This window comes from Setaria viridis, chromosome 1 (genome assembly GCF_005286985.2).
Source record: "Setaria viridis chromosome 1, Setaria_viridis_v4.0, whole genome shotgun sequence".
Lineage (NCBI taxonomy): Eukaryota > Viridiplantae > Streptophyta > Magnoliopsida > Poales > Poaceae > Setaria > Setaria viridis.
In genome coordinates, this window is record NC_048263.2 from 25740344 (window position 1) to 25756471 (window position 16128).

Consider the following 16128-nt stretch of genomic DNA (forward strand, 5'->3'; position numbering starts at 1 on the left):
TGCCTGGCCCTCTCGGCTGACAGGGTCACGAGACGACCGGGTCCGGCTGGTCGCGTGCGGTCCCGTTCCCGACCGCGCCGTGCCGCCCCTCCTCCTCTGGCGACGCGACCCAGAGGCGAGCGGAGGGGTGCGCACGTCGTGCGCGGGTGGCCCGTGGCCGCCCGCCCGCTAGTTCCTTTCGTCCCGCGGTTAAAACAGACGCGACAAAAAAGGAGGGGGCGGGGCGGAGGCGAGTCGGCACTCGGCAGCGTGGCGTGCCCCTGCACCGCAGCCGGCCGCAGCCGGCGGATCGGGGTGGCTTAGCTATATATAACGGCGCGCGCCGAGTCCTCTCGTTCCATCACCACCACAACACACCAAGCAAGTATCCCGGCGCTCAGGGCATTCTCGCGGCCGGCCGGTCCTAGCTGCTTCCCGCGGCACCGTCTCGTCCGACGACGGCCATGGCTGCTGATTCGGGCAAGAAGCCGTCGGCCAACGGCGGCAAGGCGCCGGCGCCCAACAAGGCCTCCGACTCCGGTACGTCTCCCTCTCTCCATCATCCATTCATCCTTCCCTCTGGTAGTCGTCTCGAGTTGTTTTCCGTTTGGCGATCCTCGAGGATTGGTTGCAAATAAAGTAACCATACGCGGACCGCTCGCGTGCTCGATCGGGAGACGTTCGATATCATCGTGATGATACAGACAGGGTTTCGCCTTCTATGGCTGGCTCATAACCGCACGAGAAGAGAGCTCATCGGGGCCGACAAGTTTGCATCCGATCGATCACGTAGTCACGGGTGTCTCCGGCGACCAGGCTCCACCCCCTTGTCCCCACGTAACGCGGGGCGCCGATCGAACCCGATGCACACATCATCCTCTCTTTGGCTTTCTTCTTGTCCACTCGGGCGTTAGCCCCGATGTTCGCTGTCTGCCTAGCCTAGCCAAGCTGGCCATGTGCCATGTCCGCACTCCGACGCACGCAAATAAATGGGCACAACTGTCCGCGAACAGCGCCGGGATGAACTTGTGTGATTTTTCGTAAAGAAAACAATGAAACCTGTGGACTCGCGGGAACAACAGTTCCATGCCGATTCGAGAGCATGGCTAATTCGAAAGCGATCGACACGCTGCCGCCGTTTTCAGCACGTTGCTTCTCCCGTCGCACGGTCTCAGTCCTTTCCAGGCGGTGAAGATGGTGAAAAATGACTAAATAAAACACACGATTTCACACGTCGGAGAAGGTAGCATCATGTACTCGATCGACACTTTTCTTCTCTTCTTGCTCCAAAGCACGCACACGATTTTTTTTTGGAGTTGCGTGCGTGCGCCATGTCGTCCTGTCAAAATCGTCAACAGGTTGAAAGGAGAGGCCGTATAGAGCGGGGACCATCCAACATTTTCTTTAGGACCATAGTACTTATAGTAACAGAGAGTAGCGTATTCGAATCCACAGAAGTTACAAGCCTTTTTTTTCGCACCAGTTGCTATTACTTGAGCAAATAATTGATATCTTGACAGCAGTTTCTGATCTTAATTTGTTTGAAATTTTGAGTATCTATAAAAGGTAGCTAGCTCATGTGCAAGTTTACATGTCATTTTAGTTCACACTGTAGAGTTAGGATGGGCGCATGTTACTGGTAGAAAAACGAGCATCAGTTCCAGTTGGAAAAATCGAGATGCAAATATTTTGTAGTAACTTGTGGGGACTCTTTAGTCCCGGTTGGTAACACCAATCGGGTAAAGGTAAGCCCTCGGAGGGTTTAGTTCAGGTCTGTAATATCAACCGGGACTACAGGATCACTTTTACCAACTGAGACTAAAGGTGTCTCTACGGACTATAAAATTTAAACCAAAACTAAAACCTATTTAGCCCGGGTCAAAATAACTACTGACCACCGATGATATATTGAGGAGGCTGGCCCATATACCATATTCATGGCTACACCTGCTCAAGCCGGCGCTTTAAACTCTCGTAGGTCACATCGATCGGTCATCGGCTGAACAGTTTGTTATTGTTACGCTCAGATTCGCTTCGTATAGGAAACTCATGGCTCGAACATAATTGCAATATATCAACCTTATCCTGTTACTACTTATACACAGTATATAAAGATTAGAGTGCTATTCATTTGTCTTCCATCCATACGATGGACTGGACTCATCGGGGATGTCCTTTACTCCAAGCTCAGCAATTCGTTCAGGCAGTTGGACTTTTGCACAGCTGACGCGCCTTCGTTCAGGGCTCCTGAATTCTGATTCGAGCCTTGGACATCTCGAAAAGGACACTTCAATTCCGAGCGCTCCTCCCTGTTTCTTGCAATCTGCGTCATCCTGTTGCTTTCGGCCGCACTGTTTCTGTCCTTTTCGGCGGCCAGGTGAAGATCGCGATGACAAGACTAACAATAGTATACTAACTGTAGAGCCGTCGGCGCAACCCTTGTTTACATGGTTTCATTCATTATTTGGGTCGTGTATGTTTATCAAGGGCGTATTAACTGGACACGTTTGATCCAAAACACAAACAGCTTTTTTCCTGTTTGCATACGTGCGCTACGTCCAAAGTGTGCGTCAACGAGTTGAAAACGCAGAGGAGTATACAATTCCAACGTTTAAAAGTTTCTTTAGGACTATACAACCTTTAAACCAATTCGAAGCTGGAGGTTAGAAGCGTTCCACACCAGCTGCTTGCTCCAGCGAAGAATTTTTATGCCTACGACAGCTTGTTCTTCAATTGCTGCAGCTTGCGACTAGTACAACTCTCCATGTTATTTTTTTGAAGGAATAACTCCCCATGTTATTGTTATCTTCAACGCAATTGCTATCGTGGCCACGTTGCATCGTCACGACGATGGCAGTTGACCGCCGATATAAAAAGCCCATTTATTTGCATGGATGCGACCGTCCAAAGCCGCCGGCTTAAATTATTGGTACCTTTTGTCGTGGTTGCGTTTAGGGTATCGACGATCTGAGCAACTTCGTTTCTTACGGAAAAGAACTGATGATGGATTGATGGCTAATGAAGCTTATCCTGTTGTTCTTGGATTTAGCTACCTCTGTTCTGCCTACCTCTGATACTAGAAGCATATAGGAGTAGCAATTTCCGAGGAACATACTAAGCATGATGTGCGCACAAGGAAACAGCAGCATAAACGTCGACAGCGCGTAACAGCGGTCTATGCAAAGCGCACGCCAGGACTGACTTTTGCCAAAGATTATAATGTCTTTTCCATTCTATTTATTTCTCCCAAAGAAAGGGCTGTTGATTTTCAAGGATTTTATTCCAAGGTGAAATTGTAATGACGAAATGCGATTTCTGGTCTCACAGGCGGCATCGCCAAGCGGCTCCCGCGCATCGCGTTGATGTTCTTGCTGGCGCTGCTGTACCGGCAGCTGCAGGCTCCGCCTCCCAAGATACCCGGGACGCCTGGCGGCCCTCCGGTGACGTCGCCGAGGATCAGGCTCCAGGACGGCAGGCACCTGGCCTACCACGAGTCCGGCGTCCCCAAGGACCAGGCCAAGCACAAGATCATCTTCGTGCACGGCTTCGATTCCTGCAGATACGACGTGCTCCGGGTCTCGCCGGTACGGCTATATATCTCTGAGACTGAAGTACTGATGATGAAGATGAACAGTCCTCTACTTAGGGGTGTTTGGTTCCACGGACTAAAGTTTAGTCCCTATCACATCGAATATTTAGATATTAATTAGGAGCATTAAACATAGACTAATTATAAAAACTAATTGCACATATTCGCGAGACGAATTTATTAAGCCTAATTAGTTCATGATTTGACAATATGATACTACAGTAAATATGTGCTTAATCATGAACTAATTAGGGTTAATAGATTCGTCTCGCGAATTAGGCTCCATCTGTGCAATTAATTTTATAATTAGTATATTTAGTCCTAGTATATAAATATTCGATGTAACAGGAGCTAATCGTGGAACTAAACACCAGTAGTTGCGTTGCGCTGTGTACTGAACTGAAAAGAAAAATGTAACAGGAGCTGGCGCAGGAGCTGGGGATCTACCTGCTCTCTTTTGATCGTCCTGGGTACGGCGAGAGCGACCCGCACCCGGGGAGGACTGTGAAGAGCATCGCCTTGGACATCGAGCAGCTCGCCGACGCCATGGAGCTCGGCCCCAAGTTCTACCTCACCGGCTTCTCCATGGGCGGCGAGATCATGTGGAGCTGCCTCAAGTACATCCCGCACAGGTACCTGATCGCTTTCAATTTGGTATTCAGACCGTAACTTTGCACTGCAAATGTAAAGATGTGCGATCGATCATTGTTGATGATGGGCTGAATCTTGCAACCTGCTGCATTGCATTTGCAGGCTCGCTGGAGTTGCCATCCTTGGCCCTGTGGGCAACTACTGGTGGTCCGGGTTCCCCGCGAACGTGTCCCGGGAGGCCTGGAACGTGCAGGTGGCGCAGGACAAGTGGGCCGTGGGCGTGGCGCACCACGCGCCCTGGCTCACCTACTGGTGGAACACCCAGAAGCTCTTCCCGGCGTCCAGCGTCATCTCCTTCAACCCCGCCATCATGTCACGGGAGGACATGGCCGTCATCCCCAAGTTCGCCTACAGGAGCTACGCCGTAAGCTTATCAATTCTCACCCCCTGCACTTCTCGGACATCTGCTACCATGAATGTTGCTTGCTCATCATCTTGTTTTCCGATTCGTTCTCGCCACTTGAACGCGTGCAGTACCAGTCGCGGCAGCAGGGGGAGCACGAGAGCCTGCACCGCGACATGATGGTGGGGTTCGGCAAGTGGAGCTGGAGCCCGCTGGAGCTGGAGGACCCGTTCCCGGGCGGCGAGGGCAAGGTGCACCTGTGGCACGGCGCCGAGGACCTCATCGTGCCCGTGGGGCTGTCGCGCTACATCAGCCAGAGGCTGCCGTGGGTGCGCTACCACGAGCTGCCCACGGCCGGACACCTCTTCCCCATCGCCGACGGGATGCCCGACGTCATCCTCAAGTCGCTGCTGCTCGGGGACGACGAGTGATTGATTGTGATGGTGTTTTGATTTTTCGATGTAACTAGAGATCCTGGTGTAGTGCAGTGAGAATGCATGCTAGCGACATGTCATTGTGATTGTTGCTCCTATTCCAATTTATAGAGAGAGAAATGATAATAATAATAATTAAGTTAAGTCCGTTGTCGTCACTGAATCTTTCTTTGCTCTCATCAAGTTTCGCCCTTGTCCAACAAAGAAGGTAGACATATTTGATTTGGAAAATAAAGGCTAGACGTATTCAGTGCTCGTCATTTCGTTTCAAGCAGAGAGTGAGGGTGAGGGACACAGCAGAGGGGATGAAGGACGATTCCATTTCGCCGATGTCCAACAAATCGGATGGGCCTGAAGGCTCTCTCTAGCACGTGGGCCGGTCCAGCCCAGCCATTCGACGGTTCCTTTCCTTGCTGGGTTGGGAACTTGGGGTCCCACCTCTCGTCTCAGTCCCGCCTCGTCTTCTCCGATGGCGGCGGCCGCGGCGGAGGCCGTGTCGCGCCGCCTGGGTTATTGCAAATGCATGCACTGCTTTATTGCAATTTGGCAGGATTTCATCGTGAAGGCTGTGCGCCAAGCGCTTTTTGAGACCCTATCATCTTTTAAGGGCGATCTTGGAAAGGAAGATGAATTCAGAAGATTGATAGACTGCCAATTTGTATCCTTGCAGAAGGTTTTCAAAGTTTCCACTGAATCAAGTGAGGATATGGGCAAACTTATAGCTTTCAAACTAATCAATCTCTATCGGACGGGAAGGCTTGGCCATTATACCTTAGACCATGTGCCAGATGTTAGGCATAAAGTTGCTGCATAATTTATATTGTTCTCACCAAAAACGCATGTCACAGAATGTTGCTTCTTGGCTCCCAGCTTCCATAGTGTGCCTGGTAATGCCTGAAATCATCTTATACGCAAGGCACCCTGCAGAGCTCCAACACACTCGGTCCTGTGGCGATTGCCGGCACTGTTGTGGATTCGTGGAATATGGATGCCGGTGAATAACGAGCTTCAGGGGCAATAGACAAATCTGTTGCTAAGCTATTCCTTGGTTACAATGAATTGTTTTTTTATTCAACTTGTGTAATCTTTAACGAAGGTGTACGTGCAGTAACTTTACCATGAGCCACCTCAATGATTTGCACGTATACTGCTTGAACTCACTTGGCATGCGCAGAGAAATCATGATCCACAACAAACTAAAGTCGATCTTCTTTACCAATTTGTATAGGATAAACATGTTGGACACTTGACAGTCGATCGAATGTGACACCTAACCGCCCATCTGTACCAATATATACCTCCAAATAAAGGCTCTAATCATTCCCAAGTCTATCACAATGTCGATCCACGACAACCACCGCCAAATAATTCATACTACAACAACATCATTAACAATTCAAAAGAAATATACTCCGAATCACAAAGTCTACCCGTAAACTAGTAATTAATCATGCACCGCCACAACGGCTGATTAAGTAACTAATCCTCCATCTCGGACAGCTTGGTCTTGGGCGGGCCGAACCTCTTCTCGAGCCGGCGGAGCTCCGCCGGGGAGAGCCCGAACGCCCTCTCGAGGACGCCGCCCTTGATCCCGGACCCGAACACGGTGGCCGGGATGCGCACGATGCCGGGGTTCTCGCTGTTGAAGGTGCCGTACACCGTGGCGGGCTCGTCGCCGACGTTCATCTGGAAGTGCACCATCCCCTTGGGGAACACCATCACCTCCCCCTTCTCGAGCACCTTGGCGAAGATGCGGCCGCCGGAGTCGACGAAGCCGGCGTAGACGCGCCCCGCCAGGACGAGCGCCGTCTCGGTGGCGCGCGGGTGATAGTGCGGCGGGTTGACGCCGCCCGCCGCGGAGAGGTCGGCGCGGGCAAAGGACACGCCCAGGGTGTGCAGCGCCGGGAACTGCGCGGGCGTGACGGAGACACCCGCGAAGCCCGTGTCCGCGGAGAAGTTGCCCGCGGCGCGCACGCCGGCGAAGGCGAAGTCGGACGCCGTCAGGTTGACGGGGCTCCGGCACGGGTAGGTCCGGAGCAGCGACAGCTCCAGGGGCCGCCCGCGCCCGCCGGCGTCCGGCACGCAGTAGTCCTGCACGGCGTCGGGGTCCGCCGTGGCCGCCGCCGGGAGCAGCACGGCGAGCAGGAGGAGGAGGAGGTGATGCGCCGCCATCCCTGGATGCTTGCTAGCTAGCTAGTGTCGGTCGTTGGCTGGCTCGCGGTTGGTCGGTCACGGAGGTCTCGTCTCACTCGTCGGTTCGTGGTCGCTGGTCACCACTGTCTTGCATCAGCTAGTTGCAGACTTGGAGCTGCAGCTTTGCCTGGGGAAGAGGGCGAGTGATCTCATCTTGTACATACTTATATATAAATAGACATGTCACATCTTACAACTCTATAAAACTACGATATGCGACATACCGTCCTACCTGTATCGTACTGCTAGGAGTATTAGGTTATTATTGTTCAATAATCAAGCGCGTGCTGATGTCCAGTTGTTAAGTGTCGGCTTCTCTGTGGCGGAGTGATGGGTGCAGCGGAAAGGAACAGGATCAAATGGAACGGAACCAGGAGAAACCGTGGAAAAAATGGCAGCTTCCTGGAAGTAGGGAGCAGAGTACTTGGAAGACGTTGCCGCTGGCAGGCACCATCTTTGACTGGAGAAAATTCCTTCGTTCAAGACTTCCAACCGTGTGTAATGCATTCTAGCCAGGGGCCGGGCTTCCAAGAAACACATGAACCATCCTCCAAAAGGGGAAAAAAGAAAAAAAAGGAAATGCTTGGTTTGATGCCACATTGTGTGTGTGTCTTTCCAGGAGGGCCTGTGGCTCGGATTCTTGTTCATGAACACTCGAATGTGGTTGGATGATTGGTTTTCGTCTTGGGAGAATCATGTTCCATGCATGCAAATCTCGCAAGGCAATGCTGGTACCGGCTGGGGCAGCTAGTGTTATCATGTCATGTCATCTGGGCAATGATGCTTTCGTGGCGTAGCAGGCTCCCGCTCTGCCCGTGCCCGCCGCCAGCCAGAGCCGCCCGGGAGCTACCGCCACACCGCTTGGAGGACATCGCTTGCAAGTGACGTTACTTGCTCCGCCTCGCTCCCATCTCCCGCATCATTGGTAGCACAAGACAATGTTACACTGATCGGTTACTCTCATGATTTCGCTAAAGCCTGACTAGTATATTAGAGCACAGGGGCGCCTATGGAAAATGAGCATGAAGAGCACCGAGCACGGACTAAAAAAGGTCAGTTGGTGGTCAGGAAGAGGCTCAGAGGTCAGACAACAGGTACTACCAGTAGTACTGGGAAGTAAGAGTTGGCCACCGTAATTTGTGCATAACCTGTGGATCACAACTAAAGCTGCTAATGGTTCGGTTTACAACTGGTTTAACCGGTTGGACTTCATCCGGTTGGGCTTTGGTTCGGTGGGACTAGGATGGCACCAGAAAATATTTTGGTTCAGTTCAGTTTGCAGGTGAAAGTGGCTTGAATCGGTTTGGATTGGGCTTCAATGGTTCTGCAGCAGCTCACGTCGTCGCATCGAGAGGGTCGCTGCACGCATCCTTGCTCCCAGCTGGTGGAACGCCATTGCCTGATCATCCTGCAGCTCCGTCAGCCGCCGCGACTCCGCCACGGCCTGCGTAGCCACAAACAAGTCGTGCGCCTCCGCGCCACGGCGGTGGCTGCTCTGCGCCGCGCACTGTCTCATGCGATGCTGGGTCGCGGTAGCAGCAGCGCGCGCGCCTCCAACAGCAGCTCCCCATCCTCCTTCGCGTACATCTCACTCAGACACACGCTCACCCCGGCGCTGCAGCTGCTGACCAGCTCCGTGGCGGCATGGCCTGCTGCCCGAGGTCACACGAGTACACCCACTATGAAGTACCTGCAGATAGGTGGCGGCAGATGCACTGGTGGCTGGTGGGTCGAGTCTAATGCGCGTGTGCCCACGCAGGCACGCACGCGAGGGCCGCCGCCGTGCTCGCCGGGGACGACCTCGAAGAGTGATGCGCCGTCAGGATTGTCCCGTGCTGCTGTGCATTTGGCTGATTCCCTCCGATGCCTAGCACCCAGACATAGCCCATGCATTTGGTTGGGGCTGGAGCTAAAGCATCTGCATTTTTGTTTAACTCGGTTCATGCAGCTAGCGGAGTGGATTGGTTCGTAGGAAGATGCAATAAATATATTGGTTTGAGATTCGTGCGGCCCTCGTTGGCCGCACGATCTCTTCTTCTTCCTCCGCCGACCGCCGGTCACACCCATGGCACCGACACCGACTCGCACGCGTGCCGGAGTGAGAGCCGGGGAGGGGTGGGGAGTGGGGGGAGCGGCTCGCGGCGAGGTCGCCGCCGGTCGGGGTGGTGGTGGAGGCGGCGGCGGTGGGGCTAGAGTTAGGGTTCGGGTTGCTGGGGTGGGGGCTTCTAGCCGGCGGCCATAGAAGAGGAGGAGGCGGGGCGACGCGGAGGCCCGGCGGTGGTGGCGGGTTGGCTGGCGGCGGAGGGCAAGGCGGCACGGGAGCGTCGCCGACTGGGCAGGGCGGGACACCGGTGGGCAGTGGCCGGAGGCGTGGTGACGAGGAGAACCGGATTAGGAAGGGTGGGAAGGAAGGGTGGTGGTGGTCACTGGGCGGGTGGCGTGAGGGGAGGATGAGGGGGGAATTTTTTTATTTTTAACCTTTTTTTATTTATTTTTAAAAATAACCTCAGCGGGACTTTATTTGCGGCAGATGACACTTTTGGCCACGCCAGACCGCCTGGCGCGGCAGGCAGCCTCTGCCGCGCCACATGCACTGGCGCGGCGAGCCCCTGCCACGCTGGCGCGGCGAATCGCCGCGCCAGGTGGGCGCTGACGTGGGTGGGCGCTCGCCGCGCCAGCCCGCCTGGCGCGGCAGTGCCTGCACCACATCCGTGCCCCGGCTCCTTCCTCCTCCCTCCCTCCTTTCTTCTTCCTCCAGACAGACCCGCGCCCTTAGCTTCCTGCGCCGCCCCCCACCGCCCCACCCCCAAATCCATCCAAAATCCGGCGTTTTCGGTGGGGGAAAGTTGTGGAAATCGATCCTTGCTTCGTGTGGAAGGTATCCCCCTACTTTTTCTCGTGTTTTACTGTTGCATTTGGTAGATCGGAGGATGTTTAGGTGACTTAGGGTTAGGTTGATGATTTCAATTTTGAATGAAATGCAATTGTGTTTTGTGTTAGATGATACATAGTTCATACGCAATTGAGTCTCTGCCCGCGATATTGACGTGTAGAACTTGTTGAATGCTTCAATGTAGGTATATATTCATCCAATCGTGGGTTTACATGACATGTATTTTTTTTATATGATCAATTAATTTATCTCATATTTTGTTCCTTAATATAGTTGTTATAATTGATATGTTTAAGTATTTGTATTTTGTAGATGGAGTGTTTACATTTTATCAAAATGATGTATATAGCTCGTATGGATTACGTGTGTAAAGTTTATTTGTGTATTAATTTTGTGGCACTTGATGTCTAGGTGAGATGACATCGTTTGGTTGTGAATACAAGCGGCGTAGGTGGTATGTGCGTTACGTGGGCGAGTCCAATAGTGCTGGTCCCGTACCTCCTGCCCTTCCGGTACCTCTTTGTAGATGTGGCGTGCAAGCAGAGGTGAAACAATCAAGGCATCCAAAGACAGCCGGAAGAGCCTTCTATGTATGCAAGTGGACTTTTGATCCAATGCCTGCCGCACCTTGTGATTTCTTTCAGTGGATCGATGGACCCGACAAATATGATCCTAGGATCCGCCTATTCACATATCATAGCACAAAGCTTAAACCATACCATCAGTTTAGGCGTTAGGTTCCTCCTCCACCAAACCCACATAGGATGACCGAGGAGGAGAAGCAGGAGGCTGCTTGTAGGCGTGTGAGGGATCCTCCCATGTGCAAGTGTGGTGTTCCTGCTAAGCTTATGCGTCCTAACTTAGGGGATTCACCTAAGTTTACTCCATTCTTTCGATGCTCGCTAAAGACTCATGTAAGTTTATTATGAGAATATTAGTATGACGTGTAGCTAGCAGTTATAATTTTGCAGTATATTGTTCGTACTTTTACTTGATGTTATTGCTTGGAAGTTGGAGCAGCGTTTTCTAGTTACTTTACGTATGAGTAGTTCATGTCACTGTTTTTTTGCAAGATGGGTGGCCGTTGTGTGATTTCAATGAGTATATATATAGCCTAATGGCAATGTGACCAACGGAGGAGCAAGTGCGGGAGTTCGAGAGTGGAAAGGCACCGTGGCCATGTGTGTCCTCTCCAAGTGATAGATGCAAGTGTGGTATATTGGCAACACAAGGTGTGGTGCCTTCTGAACTTGGATATGGTTCGTTCTGTGGAAATGCACATGGCGATTACTGGGTTAGTAACTACTCGTCTCTTGTGTGTTATTAAGGTTGGAACTTGTTTCAAATTTGTAAGAATATGAAATTGTTGTTGCAGGAGGGAAGGACATGTGATTGGGAAGATTTTTCTGATCGTTGTGATTTGTTATTAAAGTTGGGTAATACATCGGAACCATGAAAGTCAAGAAAACAACAAGAACTTAAAGAAAAGATTAGGAAGGAGTATGATGTGTCTATCCCTGACAACGACTTGCTTTGGGGGAAAATATATCAAGATATGGTGCATGAGACTGGAGTGGAGCCTAAAGGACTTTATGCGAGGGAAACTATTATTAAGTATTGGAGGTAGAATAGATCCAAGTATCCATGACCTCTAACTGAAAATGAGAAGAGAGAAAATAGGAGGAAGTTGCAGGAGGAGAGGGAGTTAGAGAAACAAAGGTTGAGGAAGGAAAGAGATCGCTTAGGTTATGTGGTTGATCCGAATGCGAAATACCCTAAGGGTTCCTGGGAAGAATATTTGCAGCAGGATAGGGTAAGAAAGAGAAGGATTGAAATGGAAGAGTTACAACAAAAAGTGGAAGAGGCACAGATGGAGACGATGAAGGCTCTTGTTGCCGATTTACCTGTTGGTAAGGTTAATGTCGATAAGAAAGGGAAGGGAGTTTTTTGTTGCCGGGGATGATGAGTTACTATATGAAGGTGACTCGGACTAGATGAACGTGTTGATTTAGCTGGATCATGTTTCTCTTTAGTTGTGAAAACTATGTTCATTTATGAGAAAACTATGTTTATGTTTATTCTGAGAACTACGATTAGTTGTCAAAAACTATTTTCATTTGTGAGAGAACTATGTCCAAACGCATCAAAGTTTCCTCTCTGAGCTGGTAGTCAGCGCTAGAGTGTGAAAGAAACAGTAGTAGCTTCGATCAAAATTTCTAGCATAGTCGCAAGTCACGTGAGAACCGATAGTACCATCAGAAGTGCTTACCTGAGATCCTGGAACTGAAAGTAGCTCTCGTCCTCGTAACCGTAAATAAATAATATGATAAAATCTGAGTTACTAGAATACCAAGTACCAACGACATCTTACCACCGATAGGTGCTACGACGTGGGCAACTCCGACGATATTGGGCACAAATTTTCGACCCAAAATAAATCGGGCTTGTTTGTTTGCCCGGCCCAACCTGAAAAATACCCATGAGATAGAGGTTGAAGAAAGCTATTTGAGCCATGTGTGCATGATGGACCACAAGTGCAAGCAAATTGGGATGCTAGTTCAGCCCCATTTTTACTCTCTTCTAGATCCGCCCTTTACAGTGAGTACTTCCTCGTGTAAAAAAGACAAGAAAATGAAGGCATTTGTGATGGAATAACAGTAGAAGACCAAGTACGAATGGGGCAACACGTACCCCTAACATTGATTGCGCACCGGTCTGATCTAATCCCATGGCAGCCTGAAACAGAATCTTTGCAGTATTGACAAGACGCAGGAGGTATGCTTCCAAGGTTTTGCAGAACACTTTGTGGGCGTCTTGTTAGTACCCTCTGCCTTCATTACTGGTAGGGTGTGATCCAGCGTAGGGTATATCCGAGCATTTTTTATCCGACCCAAGCCGTTAGGATTTGGCATCCGACCCAAGCCGTTGGGATTTGGCCTGGTCATGCGAGCGAGGGGGCTGCTGCGCCAGGAGGAGTGGCGCAACAGGAGTATGCTCCTGCGCCAAACGAAACAAAGTTTCAATAAGTTTTGGGGAGGGGGGGCTTGGTGCGGCAGGAGTGCGCTGCCGCGCCAAACGAAACAATGTTTCAGTACGTTTCGGGGGGGGTGGGGCTTGCCGCGCCAGGCGGAGTGGCGCGGCACGAGTGGGCTGCCGCGCCAAACGCATCAAAGTTTCAGTAGGTTTCGGGGGGGTGGATGCTTGCCGCGCCAAGCGGAGTGGCGCGGCAGGAGTGCGCTGCCGTGCCAAACGAAACAAAGTTTCAGTAGGTCTCGGGGGGGTGGGGGGTGGGGCTTGCCATGTCAGGCGTAGTGGCGCGGCAGGAGTGCACTGCCGCGCCAATTGCACAAAAGTTTTAGTAGGTTTGGTGGCTGGGGGCTGCCGCGCCACTCCGCCTGGCGCGGCAAGGGTGCGCTCCCGCGCCAAATATATTAAACTTTCTGTAGGTTTTCTGGGCTGTTAGACTTCCGCCGACTCAGCTGCCCCGGCAATCCGGCTGATGAAACTTAAATAGCTTTTTTTGTTCTGATTTTTCTTAAACTAGTTTCAACCACGAAATTATTCCGTATCTCCTCTAGTACGCGGTAGCCTACCAATGCGAACATTTACGAAAAAATACACGAAACACAAGTATGTCATGAAGCAAACATATACCATTGTACGGAAAGAAATAAATCTAACATCCAACTTAGTCTTTTACACACGTGACAGTTCCAATAGTCTTTGCACACACATATAACATAAATTGCACACCTAGTCCATCACACTTGAGACATGCAATGTTCAGTGTCGTGGCCGCCGCTCAACCGGAGGGCTAAAAGGATCTCTTGGGCGACGCTCCCTCCTCGGATGCGTGGGCAGCACATTGGCGCTGCCAACGTCGGTGTGATACCGGGAACGACGCCGCCGGCGTGCATCCGGGTATGAGGTGCAGTTTCCTATGAAATAATTGGGCAGAAAGCATAAAATTTGTATGATACTTCGGGAGTGAACATTAACAATCTAGAATTGAATTTGGGGAAACTTGTGAATGTACCTGGCTGAACTCTCCCTGCGTTTGAGTCACAGGTGGAGCATCGGTCATGCCAGAAATCTCCAGTTCCTCACCATATGTAGGGTTGTCATCCTCGGACTGCTCACCTTCAGAGTCCTCGCTTGCCTCAGGGGATGCGGGTGCCTTGCCTCGTGATCTCCTGCTAGGAACTGTAGTAGTGGACGTTGTTGCAGCCCTGGGGGAAGTCACCAAAGGAGTTCGACGTGATCCCGAAGAAGTACCCTGGCCATTGCCCCCGTGGTGCACATCTGAGGACGACATGCAGTTCATCCTCATGGCCATTCGCCTGCAGCTTTTTCGAACCCTCTGCAACATGTAAGCAGCATATATTCACGACTATGATATTGATAGGGTTACAAAGGTAGTACGAGCATAAGTGGAAATTAGGTTGGGCTTCTACCTCTGCGAACTGACGAAACAGACAATCACCGGATCCGATGGCATGCTCCATGACCACGCCCGCCTCGTTTGAGAGCCTTGCAAGATGCTGTTCCTGTACGCATAGTTTTCATTCCATGAGTGGTCAATGTTACGATACTATGATTACAAACCGAAATCTTACCATGTAGTCGTGGAGAGGTGCACGCTCAGGCTGTGTCCCATAGTGTGTCACCGTGTCGTACACGTCAGCTATGTTGTCGAACGAGTCAGACGGTGCATCCTCAATGGGCACATTACTCCAAGATGGTTTCACTTTAGTTCTCATCGAAGTACAGTACCATCGTATGTACTCATTGTTTGGTCCTGCTTGCCAGTACGGTCCTCCTTCAGGATCGCATCCTTGCTTATTCTCCCACATGATGAGGTACTGAGCATGCTTCACCCTCCAATCATTCTCCTTGTACCTCTTTCTGCGGTCGATCCTGCATCAGAAATTAGTGAAGTATTAGTATAACATGTTAAGTACGTGTATCGAATAACCTCCACTAGTTATTTATTCCTACATACCTGTGCAGCTGCTGCGAAGTCGCTAATTCCAAAGGAGGGCATGGTTGCATCCTCCCAAACTGCTGCATCACCCTATGCGGCATATGGAACTCAACGACGTAGTACAATATCATTGGAGTCGTGCACCTCCACAACTCTCTGTCTCTGTAGCACGTCGGTGAAAATACGATCTGGCTTAGCTGCTCACGGTCGTACGGTTTCCATTCAACCTTCAAAAATTTGTACGCAATACTTATTTCATTTGTCATTATACGGAAGTGAGCTTAACAAACTCTGGTGAGCAAATTACCTGGTGCTGCGTGACAACATCCAACTCGTTTGTGTAGGCCCTGTAGCGCCTATCAGGATTGCCACGAACGGGCCGCACATGCTTCCACACATGATAGAATGTGGGATGAGCATCGTTTCGATGCCATGGCTGAAATTCCAAGTAAGTCCAATTGGTCACATGATACAACAGTTTTCCGAACATTGGAGCAGAAAAGGGAATTAGCCGTTGTGACTTACATCAACACGGAGATGGGAAGGTCGACCCACGGGCATTCGCTCCCAAATCCAGATCTGCAGCATATAGGTGCACCCTCCAACATTGGAATCCCTCGTAGTGCGCCTGCAAGCCTCACATAGCTGCCTGTACAGCCAGGCGAGAACCGCTGATCCCCAACTGTAAAGGGCTATGTTGTCCCAATGCTGACCTAAAATGGGGAGAACCATCCAAGACACCGTGTTCCCAGCTGCATCAGGAAGGAGGAATGTGCTCACAAAGTGCCATAGCCAAACTCGAGCATATCGCTGCACAACCTCGTCATTTGCTCCCTGCGGACAAACGTTGAAGTGCTCCCTCAACCATGCCGAGTTGACACCGGAGGTCTTCTTGGAGTTGTCTCCGTCCTCTGGCTCTGGCGGCCTAATCCCAATATGCATTTCAACCATGTCACGCCAATTCTCATTCTGTATAATTCCCGTCACTGGCTGCCCATCCAGTGGAAGACCGAGTATCATAGCAACATCCTGCATTGTGATGGTCATCTCTCTGAACGGGAG

General features: G+C 51.0%; 2 protein-coding genes across 2 annotated transcripts; one reads left to right on the forward strand and one right to left on the reverse strand.

Moving 5' to 3' along the window:
* The first annotated feature begins 240 nt into the window (after positions 1-240).
* LOC117841736 (uncharacterized) lies at positions 241-5154 on the forward strand. The gene is made up of 5 exons (XM_034722220.2): positions 241-519; positions 3307-3563; positions 3989-4200; positions 4322-4583; positions 4694-5154. Exons 1-5 carry the CDS (start codon positions 444-446, stop codon positions 4991-4993), a joined length of 1107 nt encoding a protein of 368 aa, XP_034578111.1. The 5' UTR covers positions 241-443; the 3' UTR covers positions 4994-5154.
* Positions 5155-6178: 1024 nt separating this feature from the next.
* Positions 6179-7402, reverse strand: LOC117842179 (germin-like protein 2-4). The gene has a single exon (XM_034722553.2). It carries the CDS (start codon positions 7166-7168, stop codon positions 6476-6478), a length of 693 nt encoding a protein of 230 aa, XP_034578444.1. The 5' UTR covers positions 7169-7402; the 3' UTR covers positions 6179-6475.
* Between the last annotated feature and the right edge of the window lie 8726 nt (positions 7403-16128).